A 21,793-nucleotide genomic window follows, 5' to 3' on the forward strand; every position below is an offset into this window, starting at 1 on the left:
GAGGATTTTTTCTTTCATAACTCCCCCCCCCCCCCCTTTTTTTCTTTCTTTCTTTCTTTCGTGGCCAAATACCTGCATGCTATTTCTCCAATTTCATCTCAAAACTCAAAAACAATAATCCAAACTTATTTCTAGTGTTAACACGCTCTACTCTCCTTATTGTTAACCTCTACCCTTGGGTTTTCAGAAACAGCAGCAGACTGATGCAATGTTTTTTGTTCAGCTCACATCTAGGAATGAGCTACTTCACAAACTAAATATTTTGGTGCAGTTGTAACTAATGAGGTGAGTTATATTAATTTTGCATATGATTCTGCCTGTTGCAACTAAATGCCTTTAAAATACCCTGCTAATGACACTAGTATTACAGATGAAAATAATATGCACATCTTTAGCTCAATGAAAGTTTTCACATTGTTAATACATTCAAAATCAGTATTAATGAATAAGAAATAACATATCTGGCTGAAAGCCAAATGTTCTGATTCAGGCCCAGGAATCATTTAGAGCTAATTATCAATGTTTAATGTGATGAAACGTGTGTTTCTCACAGCTAACGACTGACTTGGGCTTTCATTTAAAATACCTCTATATTGTAGAGTCAACACAGGGAATGGTCAAGCAAGGAAGGTGAGCAGCAGCTTATTACCAGCATTTGTGTTTTAGGGTTAGGCAAATTGTTTCAGAGACATTACAAGTACTTTTAGATTACTGAATGAGAGTCAAAACTCCCTCTGGAAAATACTACATTCAGCATAAAATCTACCTTTAATTTATTTTCAAGGACTTTAAAACATTCCAAATTTTATTCCAATATAAAAAAATTACAAAATTGAATAATTTAACAACATATTAAATATGTGGTCCATAAAAGCCTCCATATGGGCCAAATGTACATTTTGTAAATATTTTCTTGAACAGTTTAAATTGAGGCTATATTGAAGTAATACTGGAAGTCAGACCCTAAAGCAATACACTGTTTTTATACATTTACTAAATACCAGGAGGTAAAACAAGTGCTATGATCATATCATTGTATCTATAAAGTATTTTTCTTTTTTGTTTGCAGGCTAGGTCTTGATCTCCTTACACTAGTGTAAATGTCATTTAATTGCTGTTTTTGACTTAAAAGGCTTAAAATGTATGTGAAAAAATGAATTACGTAAAGTATCCCCTAGATGGAGCAAGTTAGCAAGGGCCATGCATATGCAGGCATGGGCATTCAACTATGCTGCCACACTCAGATTTGCAAATGATTACTTCATAACCAAGTTTTAATGAAGGACAATCATTCTGCAGTCCTTAAGCATATGCCTGCTCATATTCAGTGTCAGTCATCTAGAAAAACCCTCAATACATTTTTGTGCTAAAAATGGGATACAGATTCTTTTTTCTCAACAGATCTGCAAAATTTGCCTAAAACAAGCTCCGCACCCATGAGATATTTTCTTCTTCTTAGCACTAGAGAGCCTTATACAGCTACAAGAGGGTGATGTTAGCTTTTCCAATGCTCTTTTACTAGCCTTAAAGGTCCAAGGTTCAAACCTCAGAATGAAGGTTCAAACAGAGGCTGAAGTATCCTTTTCACTTCTAACAACTAAATGTTCTGAGGACAGAATATCATTTTCAACATCTTCAGTACTTAGCTCTAGGGAAAACAAAATACAAAAATCATGGCTGTATGTAAACCAATTAGATTTATTTGTAAATTATAAAAATAGGTTTACGAGTCACCAGGGAATATCAACAATTCTGAATGCCCCATAAAGCTCTGCGAATAACTATAGATACCGATGATCTTGACCTTTCTATTATTTAGACTTATTTTCCTTCTGATTATATGACCTGATAAAATTAATGATGCTTTGCCCTTTTACTAAACTTCCCATGCTTAAAATTACTTCTAAAAAAAATACTTTGTCTCCTGTGTTTTGTTTCTTGTACAGACCAAAGTTAACAAGAAATCAAATGGCCCACTTAAAATCAGGCCACGCAGAAGTTTTTGGAAAGTAGGAAGTATCTGGGACAGATCAAGAATTCTCTTTTTTAATGCAGTCAAATAAAAACCCTTGTATTTCATAAGCATACCCATCTAACACTAAGGAGAATGCTTATTTGAAAAGCCTCATGAGAGTTTACAAGCTTGTAAAGTGTTTCTGCTCAACTTGCCTCTTTTTTTTTTTTTTCCCCAAAAAAATACTATAAATACATCATAAAATCTCAGATGGCAAAAGTAATGGATTAAAAATAGTAGCTGAGTATTTTCATGAAACGAGCACTGTTTCCCAACATTTCAGTTCAGGGAATAAACATTTCAGTACCCTAAGTAATTAACAGAATGAAATAATAAAAACAGCAGTTTCTACAGGGCATAATATTTATTTCTAAAATGAAAGATATGTATTAACTTGTGGAGAAGTGCAATAGCAAATACGAATCAGTGGAGCACCGGTTACAAGAAAACCGTGATATATAAGACTCCACCTTTATGTACCCTGTTTTCTATGAATGCTAAAAGCCATGAGCCAACACCTAAAATGTGTTTCTGCTTTCCTCTGCCCAAGACCCATTAGTTTCAGCGACTGTCCATATGGAAACCCTACCACCTGCACTCGTGCAGCGTCATGCTGTCTGCGCTTGAGGCTTTGCGTCCACAAACGGACCAACTGATTACAAGTCTACTACAAATTTAATGCAACTAGTCTGTGCTGAATGCCAATATCCTTATTTTTCTGAAAACCTGTAATATAAGCCTCATCTCCACTAGAGAGAAAAAGGTTGTTGAATTACTTTAATTATTTAGTATAAATAGGTCAAAATTTTACTAATGAAAAGCATTTTGTTTTTCACCTAGGACAGCAGCGTAAAAACAGGCTCTGCCACCATTTTTAACTAGGCATGTTCAAAAATTGAACTTCAGCAGAGCTTTTTTCTTCTGTCTTTGCCTCTTGTATTACCTAAATGGGGCAACACACCAGCTTTTCCTCCAATAATCTCCTGGAAAACTACATGAATTCTTTATGTAACAAGTTATTTGTTCAGTTTAAGAATTATACAGACTACACTGTCCAATGTTTATACATTTCACTTCCTTGTTTCAGTCTTGTTTCACAGATCTCAAATTATGACCAAAATTTCAGGTGGATGTATGTGCGTTTTATACTGAAATAACACCACTCCTATGCTGTGCATATGTTTGCATAACTACTGCCATCTTGAGTCAAGCTTGTAGATTCCTGCAGAGGCAGATAAATTCATCTACAAGGGAATTTCTTTGATTTGGATTTTCACTACAGTTGTCTTAAGGGCAAGCTATGTTGAATACATTTTCTTGTTTTACCTTAAGCCACTCAGACATGTTTTATATATTAACTTAATCTTACTGATTTAATAAATTTAGAGGATATTCTTATCTAACTATTGTATGAGCTGTAAAGCACACCTGATTTCCAGTAGTTGCAACATCCAAAACAACTTTTGCAACAACCAAAACTACTCCTTTTGTAAATAACTAGGGGCTTTCTGGACTTGAGTATGATGGTTTAATATAAATGAGCACTACTCATAGAATAAAACAGCAAAAATAAACATAAAGCAAACATATAATTACATAAAGTATGACCTAAAATCGCTACATATTTGAAAATAATAGGTATTGCTTCAGTTGTCATTGTGTGTACTGTTTTTCAAGACCACACAACAATCACTCAAGTCTAGGCAGAAAATAAATCCCAAGTCTAGGAAGAAAATCAGCTCATTCTGACAGCTCAGTTAGATCTCAACCTAAGATTCACAGGTAAAGACTGCAGTCAAAGAGGTCTTTACCTACTCAGAACAGTCTATATATGTTCCACAGAAAATGCCATTATTGTCCATACTGCTCTTCAACCACTCAAATAGCTCTTCACAATAAACGAAGATACAGAATTTCTCATTTTCAGACTGCTCCTATAGAAATAGGATCTTTGTAAGGAGACACAACTCTAGAGTAGTCCTACCTCTGTTTAAGATTGTAATATAATATAGTCATGGCTTCCATATATGATGCTTATAAACTAATTGTATACAAAGAAATAGCAACAAAAAAGAAGGTGTTGATCTGCTAGGGCCTGTACCCACTTGATTTAAACCTGACATTTAATAAATTCCCATTTTGTTGAGGAATCCAAGATTTGAAAGACCTCATTTGGTAGGAAAATAAACATACTATACCCATGAACAGGAAAGCCATATCTAAGCCTGTGATCTGCGATAAGTGTTAAATATGCTTTTTCTAGGTAAATGATTTTCAAAGCTTTTCTGTTACTTCCTTATCTGCTAACACGCGTGTAAAAGGAACAGGTCAAGTGAACTACAGGTTACAGAGTAGAATGTCTTCAGATGAAACACCTATTTGAACTTGCAAGAACCTAACATTCTGCATATCAAAAACAGATTAACTGAAAATGGATTTTGATATGATTAAAGGGGAAGTAATAAAATGTATTGCTGTCTTCCTCTTTCCATTAGCTCATTTTATATCCTTCATATCCTTTGTATTTGAAGTGCATGTCTTTGAGGAACATTTTTATGTAAATTATATTTTTAAAATATTACTTCCTCATTACTGATACCAGGTATATTGATATTATCACTCTATTGCCATTTACTTTTCATGAGATAGCTAGGATTAAGCCAATACAAATGAATGTGACATTCTGGTTGTCTAAAATGAGGTTCTTAAATCTTTCTTTAGCCACCTACGTGGAAAATAGTCTAATTTCAAAGGTGTCGATCAGTCCCCCCTCTTGGCAAAGTCAGTACTCTTAAAATGGATCCATTTTTTTTTAATGATTAAATATGGAGGAGGCCATCTCATTTCACCCATCTCTATTCTCACTTTCTCACTTTATTTGGAACTGCTTCACTGTTTTTGTTGTTTGTTTTTGTTTTTTAAAGGAGGTAAAGAAAGAGTTCCTTAATAGAAGACTTAAATAAATATTTACATTTAAAAATATGTTTAGATTTCAGAAAAGCTTGCACCTTGCTTAAGTTCAAAGTCTGGGACTAAAACCAAATTATTTGTGTCCATTTAGAGTGAGCAGATGTGAACAAGAGTAGTATGTCTATGAACAAATCTGGAAACATGATTTTTTGAGCTAACCGCCTGAAGCAATTTCTGAAGCAATTTTCTACAGAAGAGAAGAAGCTTTGATGACTCACAAAATCTAAAACAATGTGGATAAAATAACACTTCAAACCCTTTCTTGTTTCCATTCTTCTGCCATGCTTATATGTGTTGATTTGCATTTTTTTTCTGAAGCACTCAATTTATATCTTTTAGAAGACTTCAAAAGTCTGATGCTATCTAGAGAGATAGAGGAAAGTTTGTGCTAACTTTAAATAGCACCTTATTATATGAACATCTGGATATGCAGAAATGAACTGTTCTTCACTAAAGTCGTCAGAGTTCTTCAGAAATAGCACGGATGCATTTCACCTGTTTATTTTTCCATTGCATTCACTGGTATATCCCACACATCTGATGAACACTGATATCTACTGATTGCTCTATACTGTATATTCTTTAAATGCTTTTGTATGCCTTTTAAAAAAACATTCCTTTTGGATTACTCATTCTATGTTTTCGAAACCTTAAACACAGCAAAGTTATGCATGAAGATTGAAAACTAAGTATTTCTAATTCCACGCTAGAAAATTTCTCAATTTACATCAAAATGCATCTTTAAGAAACATCTCTAAGTGTAGGAAAGGAAGTATCTTGAACCATGAGTACTTTGCCCATTAAGTATTTTTTGTTTGTTTGTTTGTTTTTTAAGCATATACATAAGTGTTGTTGGGTTCTTTTCCTATTCCACTCCAAATTTATACATTTGATAATTTATATAGGATATTTATTTCATAGTTTACTCAGGAAATAGTCCTGGTTATTTTTCTTTATCCAGTTTCCTTCCTTTACCCATAAATAAAATAGATACAAGTAAACTACCCAAAATTCTAACTCAACATGCTATTTTTTGTGCTTCACTGTCTTCAACAAATTTCCCTATCTTTCCTTCTCTTCACAGGCTTTTTGCCCCATAGTGTTGCTCAGATGTATTCCAGGGTGGTAAATTGACCGATGTTTTATTACAGCATTAATACATTTCCAACTCCTCATGGTTTCTTTAGATTTTTTTTATTTAGCTTCACTGCTGTTGAAAACTTAAAAAAATATATATTATTTTCTAAAATATATGTTTGTTTGTTGAGAAAGAAATTCATCAGAAGGTGAGAGCCACTGAAAAGATATTATTTACCACACTAGAGCTTTAGAAGAAAAAGGCAAATAAGTAGAAACAGAAGAGAAAATAGCTTTAAGATAAATAGTCAAAAGCCAATCTTTTTTATTCTGTCATCATCCATCCAGTTATTATTTTTAGATATAAATTTCTAATGCACCAGCTACCACAATATTCTATTGCCAAACACACAAGGATTAGCAGAGAAATAAATCAGCGTGCCACCAGCACAGGAGTTTCTGGTCCTCCCAAAGAGACAATTATACCTAAGAAAGATTGTTTCCAAAGATGGATTGCCCAGAAAAAGGTAGATGGGTAGACAGGCAATTTGAGGTTTTCCTTACTACAGAGAAAGACTGAACAAAGAGATAAATCTTAGTTGTGCTTTTCTTCGTCAGCCTCTGCCAACATCAGCATGCATTTCACTGTAGAATTTTGGAAGAGAAATGCAGAAATGGATGGGTTTTGCATTATAGTTAGGTCCCAGCCAAGCAACTTGAGAAGGGTATTCAACTACAAAAGAAATAAAATAAAATGGAATAGCAATAGCAGCTAGATGTGCTCTTAATTCATTTTATTTAGGAACCAGATGGATGCAGACAGTAGCAGGAGAAATGTTCATGAATCTTTTACAAGTAGACAAAAAAAAGTCATAAATTATGTGACTGATTGAGGATCTTTGGAGATGAAGCATTGTCTTTTATCTGGCTAAGCATGTGGTTACTTTTTTCTGTTATGACAGAGATTGCTATTAGATAATATAATCCACGTACCACAGAAATAAAAGCTCTGTGTTCTTCCAAGTTTCAGATGTCCGCTGAGTTGAAGGCCAAAAGGAAGAAGAAAATCCTAGAATTATTTTCAACTGCCAACTTGAATTCATGTGACTGAGATTTTGCATATATATAGCCATATATTTCCAGATGTTTGTACAATAGTGAAGCTGCAGAACAGTATTCTGGGGATAGGAAATGATTATGCAAAGCAGAATTTCCTTTTTTCACCAACATTTCCTGTGAAGATTTTATGAGGTAGTTAATCAGAGTTGTCACCTACTCCTTATGCCCAAGAGGAGTGGGCTCATGATATCTAATTTATGCTCTTATGCATAGTCATTCTGGATTGCCATATCTCCATCAGCGAAAAGAAACGAGCATTTGTAATGGACCACAAAACATGTCTGAGATCCAAATCCCCTTTCCTCATTGACTATAGAGGAGCACATCTTGTTTGAAAGCCTAAACTAGGTACAGTGAATCCCTCACAAATTGAACTACTTGCCACTCATTATTTTCTTCTCTGCTCATTACTGTCAGAATTCTTACACAAGTGATTATTCATTTCTTAGCCTTTACCTCCTATTTGCAACATGAATACTTATTCACCCACAAGTCTCAAATCAGGTACCATATCTTTGAGTGACTACTCTTATGCCCATATACGAATAGGAAATATATTTATAGGCAAAATGTTATAACACTTTCTCAGTTTTCTTCAATATTTATAACTGGGTAAAAAACATGTTTAAAATGATATAAAATATTCTAGTATGTTTTCCACAGTGCATTGTATGATTTGTTTTAAAGATACTGTCTATTATTTTCTGAGATAGGCTGTGCAGAAAATAGGAAAGTGTTTAGAAAGTTACCTTTCTTACTACTATTTATTGAAACTTAGAATATTCTATTTGATCCATTACACTTATCAGTCATAGTCTGAATTATACTATATAATTTATCTTCTCTGGATAGGATTGAAAAAGACAGGCTTTGGTCCAACTAAAGCACAAGGCATCTTCTGCTTATCCATTTCCTCAAAATGTCATCTAAATTCTTAATTTATATTCCAAAATCTGTGTCAGTTTTCTGTCTTCTATCTTCACGAAACAAAAATTACACATTTCTTCTGTCATTTCAGAGATGATGAAAAGAAAAACATATCTATTTTATCTATTAGAAACTAATATCCTCTGTTTAATTTATGCCTGCTCTGTTCAAGTAGGAGTAACTTACCAAGTCACTAAGATCATGGAATTATAAAATACAGAATCACTGTATATCCTGAGTTGGAAGGGACCCAACAAGCATCGTCACATCCAACTCCTGGCTCCACACAGGACCACCCAGAAAAATCAGCCCATATATATGTTGGAAAGTTCAAATGCTTCCTGAACTCTGACAGGCTTGCTACCATGACCACTTCCCCGGGGAGCCGGTTCCAGAGCTTTACCACCTTTCTAAGTGGAAGAGGAAAAAAAAAAAAAAAAAAAAAGAAACCCTTGGCCTCCCCAAAATAACACTGACATGTCAGCTCACATAATCAAACTCTTTGCCTCACTGGGAGGCTGATAATCTGAATATGAAATATAAAGTATGGGGAAACATAACTAGCTAATACACTGATACTAGTGGAAAGTACCTAACAAGAAAAAAGTTTCTTTTGAAACTTTTTGAACACAGGTATCCAGTATCCAGCTTTTCCAACTCAGAAAGGAAAACAGGACCTGCTTGACAGCTGAAAAAAAAGAAATACTGCTGATTTACACAGCTTTAAATCTTTATTTTGTTTTTAAAAGGTTACATCCTCTCTAAAATCAAGCTGTGACCCTCCATTTTATAGCTATTTTAGTAAAAGCTTGATTTAATTGTATCTATACCTTTCAATGTGATGCGATTGTTCTTTCACGTTGATGCATGACAGCCACAACAGTCATATTACATCACATTTTCCAATTAAAGACAAGCCACTAATAATAATCTCTCAAAGAATTCTCAGCGGAGAAAACAAAAACAAAAACCAGCCCAAGACCCCCCAAACATTATGTATATATACTTATACAGATTTACACATTTATATAAATGGATATGTACATGGACAGTTCACAATTATTAGTTTAAGGATCTGTTAGCCACCAAGAAATACATTTTCAGTCAAGTCCTTTTCCCTACTTCAATACACCCAAAGAGAAATGAATTTGAAAGAATTCCTACCACCTAAAGACAGTTCTTAGTGTAGTCTCACCCACCCCTTAATGAATTAGGCAAGATGGAAAATTCACTGCAAGCTTGAGGCTATTGCTAGTGGAATTTTCTACTATGTAAGAAACAAATCCCTTTTCTCATTCCCTGGTGAAGAACTGCCATATTGTTTGTAATGATATAGCACTGAGAGCTTTTTTTTTTTTTTCAAGGTGGAAAGTGCCTTCAATTGTGTCATTCTGTACTTGGGAGGAAATCAATGCCCTTTACAGACAGCTGGAGCCCGGTACAGTGAATTCAGAGTGGTGGTACAATCTGGGATACATTACAACCGCTGCCCAGCAAGGTAAGTGTTTTCCAGCCTTATCTGCTGTTCTTCTGCTGGGTGACATGAAGCGTTACTCTTGAAGGTTTTGCTTTGTTGCTCATTTGTTTCAATTTATTTTTTTTTAAACAGTGCTGCACCAAAATTTTCAAATGTAAGCTTCATGTTGGATTTCTAAATAAGCCATCAGGCATTACACATGCTTGAAAGAAGGAACAATTCACATCAATAAAACTATCCACATAAGTGACATAAATCACAAATCCAGGGGAGGATTACCCAGTGCAGGTGAGCTAAGGGAATGGCTCACGCATTCTTTTCACTGCTGTTTCACGTCCTGTCCTTCCACTCAAGCCACGTGGCTTCATCCTATTTCCCACATGACAGTATGGGGAGACTTTAGGCATTTCTATGAGCTGACTCAACTCAGGAACCCAGCAAGCTTCTGTTACTGGGTCAGTTTCTTGCTCAGTTAGTAAATGAGGTGATGGGAAGGTGGTTGGGCAGGCAGTCACATTACCTTTTCAAGAGAGGGACCTGGCAGATCAGCCCACCCTGTCTCACCATTAAGCTGTTGCTGCAAGCACAGAAAAACCCAGCAGTTTCCAAAACTTTCTAACTGGACTGGGGCCTTTAGATTTCTCTTACAAAAACAGGTTTGAAAAACAATCTACTTGGAAGTGCTGAAATTTTCTAACTGAACCACATGGCTTGCTTCTCTGAACCTCTTACAACCATCTCTTTAGCCACATTGCTAAAAGCAATGCTTTTACCTATTGTTATCTGAAAGTGCTACCTTTAAAGTGGAGAGACGACAGGGTACAGAACCTGGTGATTATTTTTCCTTTGAGTCAAGAAGATGAAGCCTTAATGCTGTAATTTGGTTACGGTGAGAAATCAGAAGTCCAGCAAAAAGCCTTGCTATCTCTAATTCCCCTGTTCAGCTCTACAGTTGCCTTGGACCTGCTGCAAAGTCTGCCACAAGAATCAAGGGAGATGACTTTTCACTTACCTTGAAAAAGGCTAAATCAGACTTATATTATCAGCACAGCTTTTACTGTCTTTCTCTTGTATTCTCAAACATTTAATGACATTAATGGAAATCTTTGGACTTCTAGATACTAGAAGGTACATTTCCAATACATTTCTCTGAAAAATGTCACCTATTTCAGCGTTTAACATCTACCACTTGTAATTAATTTAAAAGATGGAAATACTTTAGGGAATTCTAGAGGAAATTTGTCTCTTTGGTTTGTCTCTAAATTTTACAGTTTATCAAGGACACATTAACGAAAGTGCAGACATGATTCAGAAATTTCTAAAACAACAGAGATTAAGGGAAAGAAAGGTAATACAAACAACAGAATTTCTGCCACTTCTTACGGGTGAAACAGCATTTTGGTGTCTCAGAACAAGCTTTTCCCTCAAGTCACTCTTCCTGCCCAGGACTTTCATGCATGCAGTTAAGTGCCAATGCTGAAGTAAATGTCAAAGTAGCAACTGCCTCAATCCTATATTTTTTCTAATAATCCCACATAGTCTTTTTATTACTATGCAGACCTATTTACTCTCTAAAGTGCAGCTTCCACTGAACTATTACCTAGATAGTTATTTAGAGCTGCATTCCTGTACCTTCTGTTGTTTCACTGTCTGGTGACAGCTGAATCAGATGTTAAAAAAACATATATGTCAATCCAGAAATAATGCTGAAGTGAGATATTAGAGCAAACACCTACATTTGATCCCTACAGGCTGGCTCACGCTGTCTCAGCATTGAAAGCCACCGTCTATGATGGTCATGGCACGAGTGCCATTGTCCTCTGTGAAATTTAGATTAAGTTATTAATAGGAGAAACTCAAAGGCCTGAAAGCTGAAAACGAAAGTATATTGGAAGAAAATTTAATTACGATCTTTTAGTTCATTAACAGACTGTGGAATGAGTGTAAATGAACTTACAGGGCTATAGAGACTTGTGCCTCCCATAAGACTATGACTCCATAACTTTTCTTCAACATTTTTAAAAGTGAAATTCAGCAGTAACCTTAAACTGAACTGAAACAGCATATCTAATTTTTACAGTCTAGTTACTGCTAATATCAAGTATTCATTTCTCCCAACAAGCAGGTAACTATAGCAACAAACACAACATGAATGTATGCAAAGGTGCTGAGGAACAACAAAAAAAAAAGGTAAAAATCTTTATGTTTATCTTACTACTTTTAATTATTTTCTCAAATCTTTTAACTGTTTAACCTTCTTTAGAATTACCAGTACAGCTGTCAACTGTTTAAAATATCTGGAAATGATTAATTTAGTAAAATAATATGGAGACACTGAACAACTTCTGTACACACACTAGAAGAATTCCATTCCTCTCTGAAAACTGCAATCAAAAATAATTTCCAATTAAAATACTTTCTGACAAGAAGAAGAAAATTAATTTAAATTTTAGCTGTAGGACGAAAGGAGAATGAGCAACGTCATGTTTCATTTTCTTCAGCCTGTCACTTCAATTCTCTTTTGAGGAAGACTTATTTTCAGATGATATAATTACAATCCCGAAATGGCAGTTTTAAATATACATGACAGATGTTTATTAAATTGATGTACATTTGGAATAAAATTTCCTTTCCTCCTCTTCACTGCAGACGCAAAGGCCAGATTCTAGGGTCTCTCTCTGTTGCAGCCCCTTAAATCTGAAATATTTTCATGATTGTCAGTAGAAATATCCCACATTTTAAAGATTAGAACTCCTCTTCCCTCCACTACCACCCCACGTATCCCACTTCATCTGCAGTGTGCACGTTGCCTGGCCTGTCTAAGCATGCTTTCAAACTTTACACAAGGCAACATCCTAGTACAAATACTAGGACAAGTTGTGGTCCGTTTTTCTAAAAATTATTAAATAAGTACTGTCAGGCAACGTAGTCTAAAAACATATGTAGTATGTCAAAAAAACAAAAGCCAACATTCATAAATACTGCTCCATGATACCATCAACGCACAAGGCAGAATTCATATTTTAGATGGAGGTATATATTTAAAAATGGTAGTATAATATGGCAGTAACTTAAAGTATTTACAAATCACTTTTCTGAGTGAGCAGTATCTTCACTTAGGAATGATTTATATATGTGGTCCTGAAGGCATCAGCTTATACTTGGTCTGCAGGGAGAATGATGCTTTATAGATTCCCTCTCAAGAAAATCAGCCTTCACCCCCCCCCCCTTCTTTTTTTGTTTTTGCCTTGAAAAACAAAATTCCATGCTACAAGATGGACCAAATTAAAGATGTCAAAAGCAAAACAGAAAAAAGTAATAAGCGAAACTGAATTATATGCATAAAAGGCAGAATTTTTATACTGGCAGAATTCAGTGATCATCCAGCAAGAGAAAAAAGAAAAAAATATCATATAGAGAACTTTCATAACCATATCAAAAAAAGAACATAATGCATGTAAAGACTAGCCCTTCAGTAGTAAGTTGACCTTTTTTCTACAGTAATCAACCATGTGATTACATAGCTTCATTTAAGCTTTAGATTATGAGCTTCTGAAATGTTTATATACACATAATACGAGGTGGTTTTGTTGTATGCTTTTGGGGTTTTGTTGCCTTTTTTTTTTTTTTTTTTTTTAAACTTTGAATACAATTCTATATATTTCAATAGTACAGACTGAGGACTATTGGATGCTGACAACTAAATAGAGAAATGCCACATAATCCTTCACAGAAACCAAAATAATACAATTACACTGTGAGGAAAAGCTAAAAATACATATATAAATTCATGTTACTTTTTAATTACATACTCCAGAACAAGGATAGGTGCAACTAGGCAGAATTTGGAGAGAGAGTATTTTCTGACTGATGGTATTAAGATAAAATCTTCTACAAAAAAACATACTTTAATTAATTTTTCCTACATACATTCTAAAAATAGAAAGTCCTAAAAACACAAGAAATGCAATGGGGACATGGAATCTAGACCCAAACCACAATTTTATAACTAGATTCTTCTGGGTAATAATTCTTAATCTAAGACTTTTCTTAGTTTTCTCTTGGGAACACGACCATTGTGTAATCTTAATTTCTGGCACTGGATAATACTCTTTCTTGCCAGGATGTTAATACAGATGCAAATACTTTTTTGTGAATTTACAATATAGGGGCTAGGTGCTACCTGGGGTATGTCTTGTAGAGAAATTACTAAGCATTCTAAAAGTACTAGTATTTGGTGCAAAAACCAAACTTAAGATCGAAAACAGAAGTATTTTTTCAAGCAGATTTTTTTTTTTAACTGCAGTATATCACTACTTTTACAACAACGAGTTCATATTATCCAGACAGCAAAACCAGTCTACAAACTAGGGATATTTGCAGGAAAAGAGGGTTTGTTGAGATTGATAGACATTTCTACCTTTTGTAGTCATATTCCTCAGCCCTAAGAAAGACTGAAAGACATGGGAAGTGTGCATATTTCAGATTTGCCTCATCTTTTGGCCCTTCTATTCTCTTTTTTAAGCTGACATTGACCCAGACATCTACAAAACACATGGTATGCCACTAATCTGGATTTTGTTCTATCATCTTTTGTAGATGAACTTCAGCTACCATTGGACCCTCTGTACTTGTAAAACACACACCAGCATTTAGCAGTAATTTACAATCTCTTTCTGCAAAATCTATTACTTGAAGGTTTTTTGTTTGGTTGGTTTTAAAGGTACACCACTTTCTTCTCTCCTCTCTTAGTCATTTGACACACTGGGATTTCAATATCTGAACATTTATAGAGCTAATATTCCTTTCCATTTTTTAAATAAAGAAACTCTAGCCAAAAAGATAACATACATCAGTTATCAGCCTCTATTCAAAGTACTTGGGAAGCTGTTATCATGCCTTGTGCCACTCTTAGTAAATGCCTTGAAGATGATATTTTAAAATATTTCTGCAATGTATCAGAGTCAGAGAAACTCATGATATTTAGATGAGTGGCATGTCTAGAGGATCAGCAAATCTGCCACAGATATCAACACCAAAAACTCTAAGCCAAACATGAGACAATGCAGAAAACTGCACATTTGAAAAATTATATTCACATCTTCTTCCGGAAAATATTGAGCTTTCCCAGAAAGCAAGTTATTTTAGGAGTATGTTTTTTCAAATGATGCTTGGAGTCATCAATAGTTGAGAGTAGTTGAGAAACACCTGTTTTTCCAACTATGGCAAAAAATACATGATCAGAGGAATGAAACGCCAGTAGCCTACCAAAGAATTAAATCCAAGATCCTCATGAAGAGCTGGACATGTTCTTTTTCTTTCCTTAGCATCATAGAGAAACTCAGAAAAAGAAGTAGAAAAAGCCATATTTACTGGCATCAGAAAACATAGTATAAGGAAAGCATTAATTAAGGGTAAAAGAATGAATGCCTTTTTATCTTGTATTTTAAGTGGAAAAGAAATATTAGATATTGCTATATCTGTCACTAAAAAAAAAAACAAAAACATAAAACTATAGAAACTGAGGTCCAGCTATAAGGTAAAGGTGTGCAAGTAGGAATGTCAGAGAAGACAAGACAAAATGATACAATTATTCCAACTCAGAGCTGGTAGGCTCCAATGTATAAATTTTCCTACAATCACTGTAAATATGAATATTTTAGACGTTAATACGAAGATCAAATGTGGAATGCATTTGCTGAAAAGATTAATATCTTTTCATTAAAACTGAGGGTGTGCTGTTGGTTCAGCATTTGCATTTAGATCGAGTAAGTAATAAGTATATTGACTGCTTAAGACACATATCTCCAAAATGGAAAATATGGATGAAGAGGATAGCGTCCATCAGCAGAAGTGGAGAAGGTTTTTCTGTTTTCTACTGCTCTCCCTTCAGAGAACTTAAGCCCTATTAACAAGAACACTGATTTACTTATCACAGCAGAACTGGTTGAATACTGTAAAGAACATTTATGCAAGCATTCATTCCTTCATGCAACCAGTGTATTGGTGAATATGTATCAGCAGACTGGCATTGACTTGAATTGTAAGCCAATGTACAGTCATTCATCAATGTATGGACAGGAACGGGTATTTGCTAGTTGTTACAGACTTTTTTTGTTGTTGTTGCAGTTGTTGTTTAAAGCTGAGTCATCCAGATAAGCGAGAGCCTCAGCCTGCTATGACATGATTACAAGTAGTCTACATAAACATCAGCAGGACAGGCTAGTGTAACTCCAGGTTTCTCGTGGTTTATAGCATAAAGCTATCAGCTCCAGGTTTTCAAGTAATAAAGAGAGGGACAGGTATATATGATGCAAATAATGATATTTAGATGCACCAAGATTGATTCAAAAGGTTAAAAACGTAGGAAATGCTTGCTGGAGTGGTGCCATGGCTTTGCACAGGCACATTGAGTGTCAGTCTCACTGGAGAACTCACATTTATTTAACAGACTCCAGCCCAGGGTTTCTCAGAATCACAGAATACTTGAATTATTTTTCTTGAGAAGAGTTTTTAAAAACATATATGACATCATACAGTCCACCACAAAGCAGATATCTCAAACTATTTCTTAACTTTAAACCAAATTAAACACAGCAGTTCCTATCAAAAGCATATTACTCCTCAAACTGTGAGAAGTAAATATTTCACTTAACTGTGGTGACAACAGTCTTATAATACTATACGCATGCAAAATTTATACAAATCATACAGCTATTTTCCTACAGAGCAAGGGTCTGTAACACTGGCAAAACAGCATTGTGGGTAAGCAGAAAAACTTATTACTGTTCCATAAAAGAAATTTAAGAGCTGGTTCTACATTGTACAAGGGTTTTCTCCTCCTGTGAACAAGAAGTATTATTTTTCTTTCACTGCAGGGAAGTGTCACTTTGAAATGGACTCTCTGTCCCTAAAATACAAAACTCAGGACACTTTCTCAAGGTTCCTTTCATTTTGAACCCCCCCCCCCCCCCCCCCCCCCCCCCCCCCCCCCCCCCCAACACACATACCTTTTTTGTGCTCTGTTTGGGATCATTTAGACCACACACTTTGGTAGAGGGCATACTTCTCTGAATCTATGAATCAAATGTGTTCTCCAATGGATATCTGGAGGTATAATTTGCCCCCTAACACTCTTCAATCTTTATCTCTGACACATTCAAGGATGCCTACCTAGCTCTCTCAAGAATACAATGCTCATTAATCTTCAAAAATATGTCCTTACCTGCCTTCTGAAAACGAAAATGGATGTTCTTGAATAAACTAACAGAGATGTGCTGCAAACCCTGAGGATCATGCACTTTTGGAAAAAATTTTGAATGTGAAAAAACTATAAATGAAAATAAGCTGGTAGATTCAGGCCATATAAATTCTGCATGGTGCTGAGTTTTTCTTTGAAGGCTTGAAGCACTCTCAGCTTCCCTCAGCAGATGTCAATAGGAATCAAAAGCACTCAGAAGTTGATATAATGTGGGATTCTTACATACACTTTTTCTGCATGTTAGAGAGTACGACCTTGTTGTTTAACACTTTTGTAGGTGATATTATACAATGGAAATAACTCCAAAGCACTCAGTGTCACCCATCTGTGCTAATTTAAACTTTTATTCAAACTTGTTAAGCAATCAAGAACCATGTCCAATTACTAGTAGAGTTGCTGGAAAATTCTAATTCATGAAAACTGGATCCGGCTGTAAGATGTATTTTCTCACTTCACAAAATTTTGAAACTGTGTCATATCTTACATACCTTGTAAATAATTAAAACAAAACAAACAATTAAAACAAATAAAATAAAACAGCTAGGTTGGAGATCTGAAAATGGACATGCAACCCAAAGAAAAGACCTGAGAATACTTTTCTATTTCTACATAGTATAGAAAGAAAGCAACCCTAAAGACAGTGAAGTGACTTTCACATTACATATTCCTTCTGCTGCCTTATGCATGTAACATTCATAGAGTGTATGAAGAAGTCACTTACCACACCTGAAAGCATTCCCATCTCCATACTCTCAATTTATCAAGACACCTAATAACTGTTAAGTCACAGAAAAAGAAATTTCAAAGGCTTGTAGAACTTTAACAAAATTCATTTTGAACTGATCCTCTACAGCTAAAGGAACAGATGCAGCCTGAGGTTCATCAGAAAGTTCATCTTTTTTTTTTCCTTTAATTATTATTTTCTTGAAAAAGCATCTATTTAGAATTCATTTTCAATCCTTAAGTATCCAGAAAAAAAAAAAAAGAAAAAAGTTTGACTTGATTTTTATCTCCTTATATTTATTGTTAGTCTAGATGTTTACTTATGAATGCTGAGATTCTCCCATACATATTTAATCAGAAATAAAAACTGATGCCCACGCTTTGCTTTACTTTAGGGTAAATACCTTTGGTTTGATTCTTTGCACTGAAACAAGAATTTCTGAGGCTTTATCATGCCAACTCCTATGAAAACACTTAAGCATAAAAAAATAATATGGACTGTAGAGTATGTTCAAACGTACCAGACAGTGAGATGTAGATACAAGGCATCTTCCACTACACAATAAACCCGGTTTCCTGTTTTCTCTGATACACAAACATGGAACTGATTATACTATAAATAAATAAATAAGCAACACAAAACACAACACAAAATTTACATGCTGTTAGTTTGTCTTAAATGAAATGGAAAGTTTCCCAAAAACATCAAAATCCAAGTGGTAGTTAAAATTACAAAAAGAGATGGAGAACTTGTAACTTCAATCGGTGTCTTAGCATAATTTAAAACAGTTTATATCAGCCTCTGGTGCATATAGATATGATTAATGCAAAACAATTTTCACCTTCTCTATGTCCATCCTTGAGAAACTTCTACTTTAATGCAGCTTCTCATTTGGTGTCTAAGGCTAATACAGTTTTAAACAGTACATGTCCTAGGAACAACTGAAGATAATCCCGTTTTGACTAGTAATAGCTTTTTTATGATTCATACAGAAAATAAATACAGCTAGCAAAAGGCAGAAAAATTACAGGCAGTTGACCTAACTTGTAGTTTAAGTAAAATCTAGGAGAAGCTGCTGGTTTGAATTGGCAGTCACAATGCTTCAGATTCACCAGAACCCATTTTTTCAGATTCTGAAACTGTGGAATTCCCCAGCATCAATCGTCCCCCATGGAAAAACTATGTGCATCTTCATGAGCTACACCTACTTACCTGCAAACAATGCTGACTGAAATCACAATCATCAAAAAGGAGCAGCTGAGTTGTTCACATTCATTTGCTTTTCCAAAGAGGCAATGGAAAACTTAAACAACTTGCTGTTCTGCATCTGTATCTACTGTAATATGTTATATGCTGAGATACTGACAAAAGAACGGTAGGAAATGAGGAGGACAAGGAAAACTGTTCCTCACAGCTGTTCACTGATACTGTTTCATGGGGTCTTTGCCCATCCATTCTTTAATGCCTCTATATACATTTTTTGTCCTCTGTTGTTATACCTACTTGCAAGGTTTTCAGAGAAAATACCATTTCTTTGTCCCATGTTTCTAATGACGCACTTCATAGAAGGTTGTGATAAAACCTTTAAGAACTATAAAGGTTCATCAGAGGCATATATAATATAATAAGGCACGAATATCATCTGATATTCTACACAGGAAGGGCAACCCAGCTTTTCAGCAAACCTGGGAATCACTTCTCCAAGCTTGGTGACATGCACACACCTTATCCCTAAGCAGTAGCTGGACAGAGATATTCTCCTTGAGATGTAACTCTTGTCTGTCTGTACCTGAGGCAGACAATACTTTTACAATAATTCAATTTCACGAGCTACATAGAAATACATAGAATTATTTATAGTATCAAGATTATGTTGGTAACCAGAATTGTTCAGAACAGGATCATTAGGCCACTTGTCCCTGAAAATTATTATTCCGATTTAAAATAGGTGATGTACATCTTTGCATATGAATGGTAAACTCTAGAGATCCAAAAGGGGAGGTATGTCTACTAGTTCCTATACAAGCAGGAAGGGAGGGAAATGGCTGAACCCACAAAGATGACAGAAGACAATACAACAACTTGAAGTAATAAGAAACTTGCTTTTTACCAAGTCTTTCACTTGACAAGTCAGTATTAGACTGGTCTTTAACGGCAGATAATGCTTGTTTTTGTTGTTAAAATTTTACACAGCTCTCCCCACATTTTGACTCATAAACAATTCAGAATGTGTTGCAACAATAAAAATTACTTTGCAGTTTCAACAGGACAGCAGTTTGCCATGTCACCTTCAAAGTAAAGGTAACAAGTTGACTATTATTAAAAATCATGAGGAACTCAGATCTTACTCTCTGAATATACTACCCAGCTGTAATATCTGTTCGATTGAGGCCAGACTTCTTGTATGGAGACAGCATCATTATTTCATGAATCACCAGTGACCTTTGGAAGATACTAGGAAAAGCAGGCATGTTCATTCCCTTCCATTGATTTTCTAATTTTGAGTAAATTGGTTTAATCTGGGGAACGGTTATCTATTAGGAATAAAAATACCTAAAGTGACTTTAGAAAACAGTATAAAGCTTTTGAACTGAAACAATGAAGTTAGAAGCAAAACCTCAGGCAAAAAGGTAGTGATTATATACATCTTAATTTGGGCATGATTCTGTGGCCAGTCACACAAGTATGAAAGAACTGAAATTCCTCTGAACTTAAAAGACAGATCTAAAGGCCTAGATCTTAGTTTTACTGCAACATGTGTCTGGAATATGTATTTTTTTTACCCATGAACTGTCTGATGTTGTAAAAAACTAAATAAAAATGACTCACCTAAAATGTATATGTGGTATGGGTATCGTTTTCACATGGTTAAAATAAGACATAACATGCTGAATATTGACAACATTGGCTAGTCCTGTAACTAACCAACATAAAAGACCAGTTCAGTAAATCAGCACATACGCTCAAAATGAAACAAGGTTGAAGAGTGACAAGTTAAGATCTTTGGATTTCCTTGAAGCAAACTGCAAGGAAAGAACCTGGTCGCCTCCAGGAACCTAAGAGCACACAGGCCTACATAACTGAGGAAAGTGTTTATGTACAGAGTAACTGTTCTGGTCATCACTGTATTGGTTTCCAGATTTCATACACTATGATAACATCTGGATTTAGTTTATTCTCTTCTGAATCTAAAATTATCATACCTAAGTTTTCTTTATTATCAGTTCATGCTCTCATTATGTTGATGATCAACAATAAACGTAGATTTTTGCATGATAGTAGCTCACCTCCAAGACACACGCAGACAATCTGTCCCTTTACTATTCCTTTCTTGTGTTTTCATGGGGTACTAAGTTAAGTATTGGTACTAAGTTAATATTCCAATAAGTCTTCTCAATAAAAACAAAATTATAGAAAAAGATTTAAAGCACTAAACTGTAACAATCTCATAGCAAGCTACACACACAATTAGGTCTTTTTTGTTTTTAATTTGCTTTTTTTGTTGTTGCTGTTTGCTGCCAAACAGTCAGTTGGTAATTTTAGTTTGACTTCCATTTATTCCTGGGATCTTTGCTCTCATCATCCAACACTAGAAGTCTTGCCCAGCAATGATGAACTTTTAGATTTATAAATAGTGATCACAGAACGTACCTTCTTATGCCAAAATAAGAAATTAACAAAACTCTGTAAAAGACTCCTCAAAGTTAATCATCCCAACCCCCATCCCCAACAATACTCTTGAACATTTCCTAATATCACAGGAGATTATAGGTGTGAACATTAAAATATCATCTGGTGATAGGAAACTTACCTCACGATCCAACATTGAAGGTGACACCACTGTGACAATATCTCCCTTCTCTGGGTCAATATAGAACATGTTTGGAGATGGTTTGATGGGTGTCTGTTTGATGATGTTATATCTCAGAAGAGCATTGTCTGTGCTAGAGTCATCAGCATCAAATGCTGTCATACGCATCACAGTTGTTCCTAAGGGAAAGATGGACAGACAATGTAGTTAGCAAGAACACTTAAAATTATGCTGCCTTCACCTGTGAGAACCAGGTGGGTACAAAATAATTATCTCATCACGACCACTAAATAATTTCACATGATACTTAGTCTGTAATTGCAATTTTCCTGGTTTTAATTGCTACTGAGCTAACAACAAAAAGTTGTTAGTGCTTCTGGTTTGCAGCTGACAAATGACTAACCAAAAACACC

General features: G+C 35.0%; 2 protein-coding genes across 2 annotated transcripts in view; both read right to left on the reverse strand.

Moving 5' to 3' along the window:
* CDH13 (cadherin 13) overlaps positions 1-21,793 on the reverse strand; it is a 482,951-nt gene that overhangs the window by 127,831 nt on the left and 333,327 nt on the right. The window contains 1 exon segment of the mRNA XM_067004389.1: positions 21,381-21,559. Within this exon segment, the coding sequence (XP_066860490.1) occupies positions 21,381-21,559 (179 nt within the window).
* Positions 1-21,793, reverse strand: part of LOC136791794 (endogenous retrovirus group FC1 Env polyprotein-like) — a 234,231-nt gene that overhangs the window by 41,038 nt on the left and 171,400 nt on the right. The window lies entirely within an intron of this gene.

This window comes from Anser cygnoides, chromosome 12, assembly GCF_040182565.1.
Source record: "Anser cygnoides isolate HZ-2024a breed goose chromosome 12, Taihu_goose_T2T_genome, whole genome shotgun sequence".
In the NCBI taxonomy this organism is placed as follows: domain Eukaryota; kingdom Metazoa; phylum Chordata; class Aves; order Anseriformes; family Anatidae; genus Anser; species Anser cygnoides.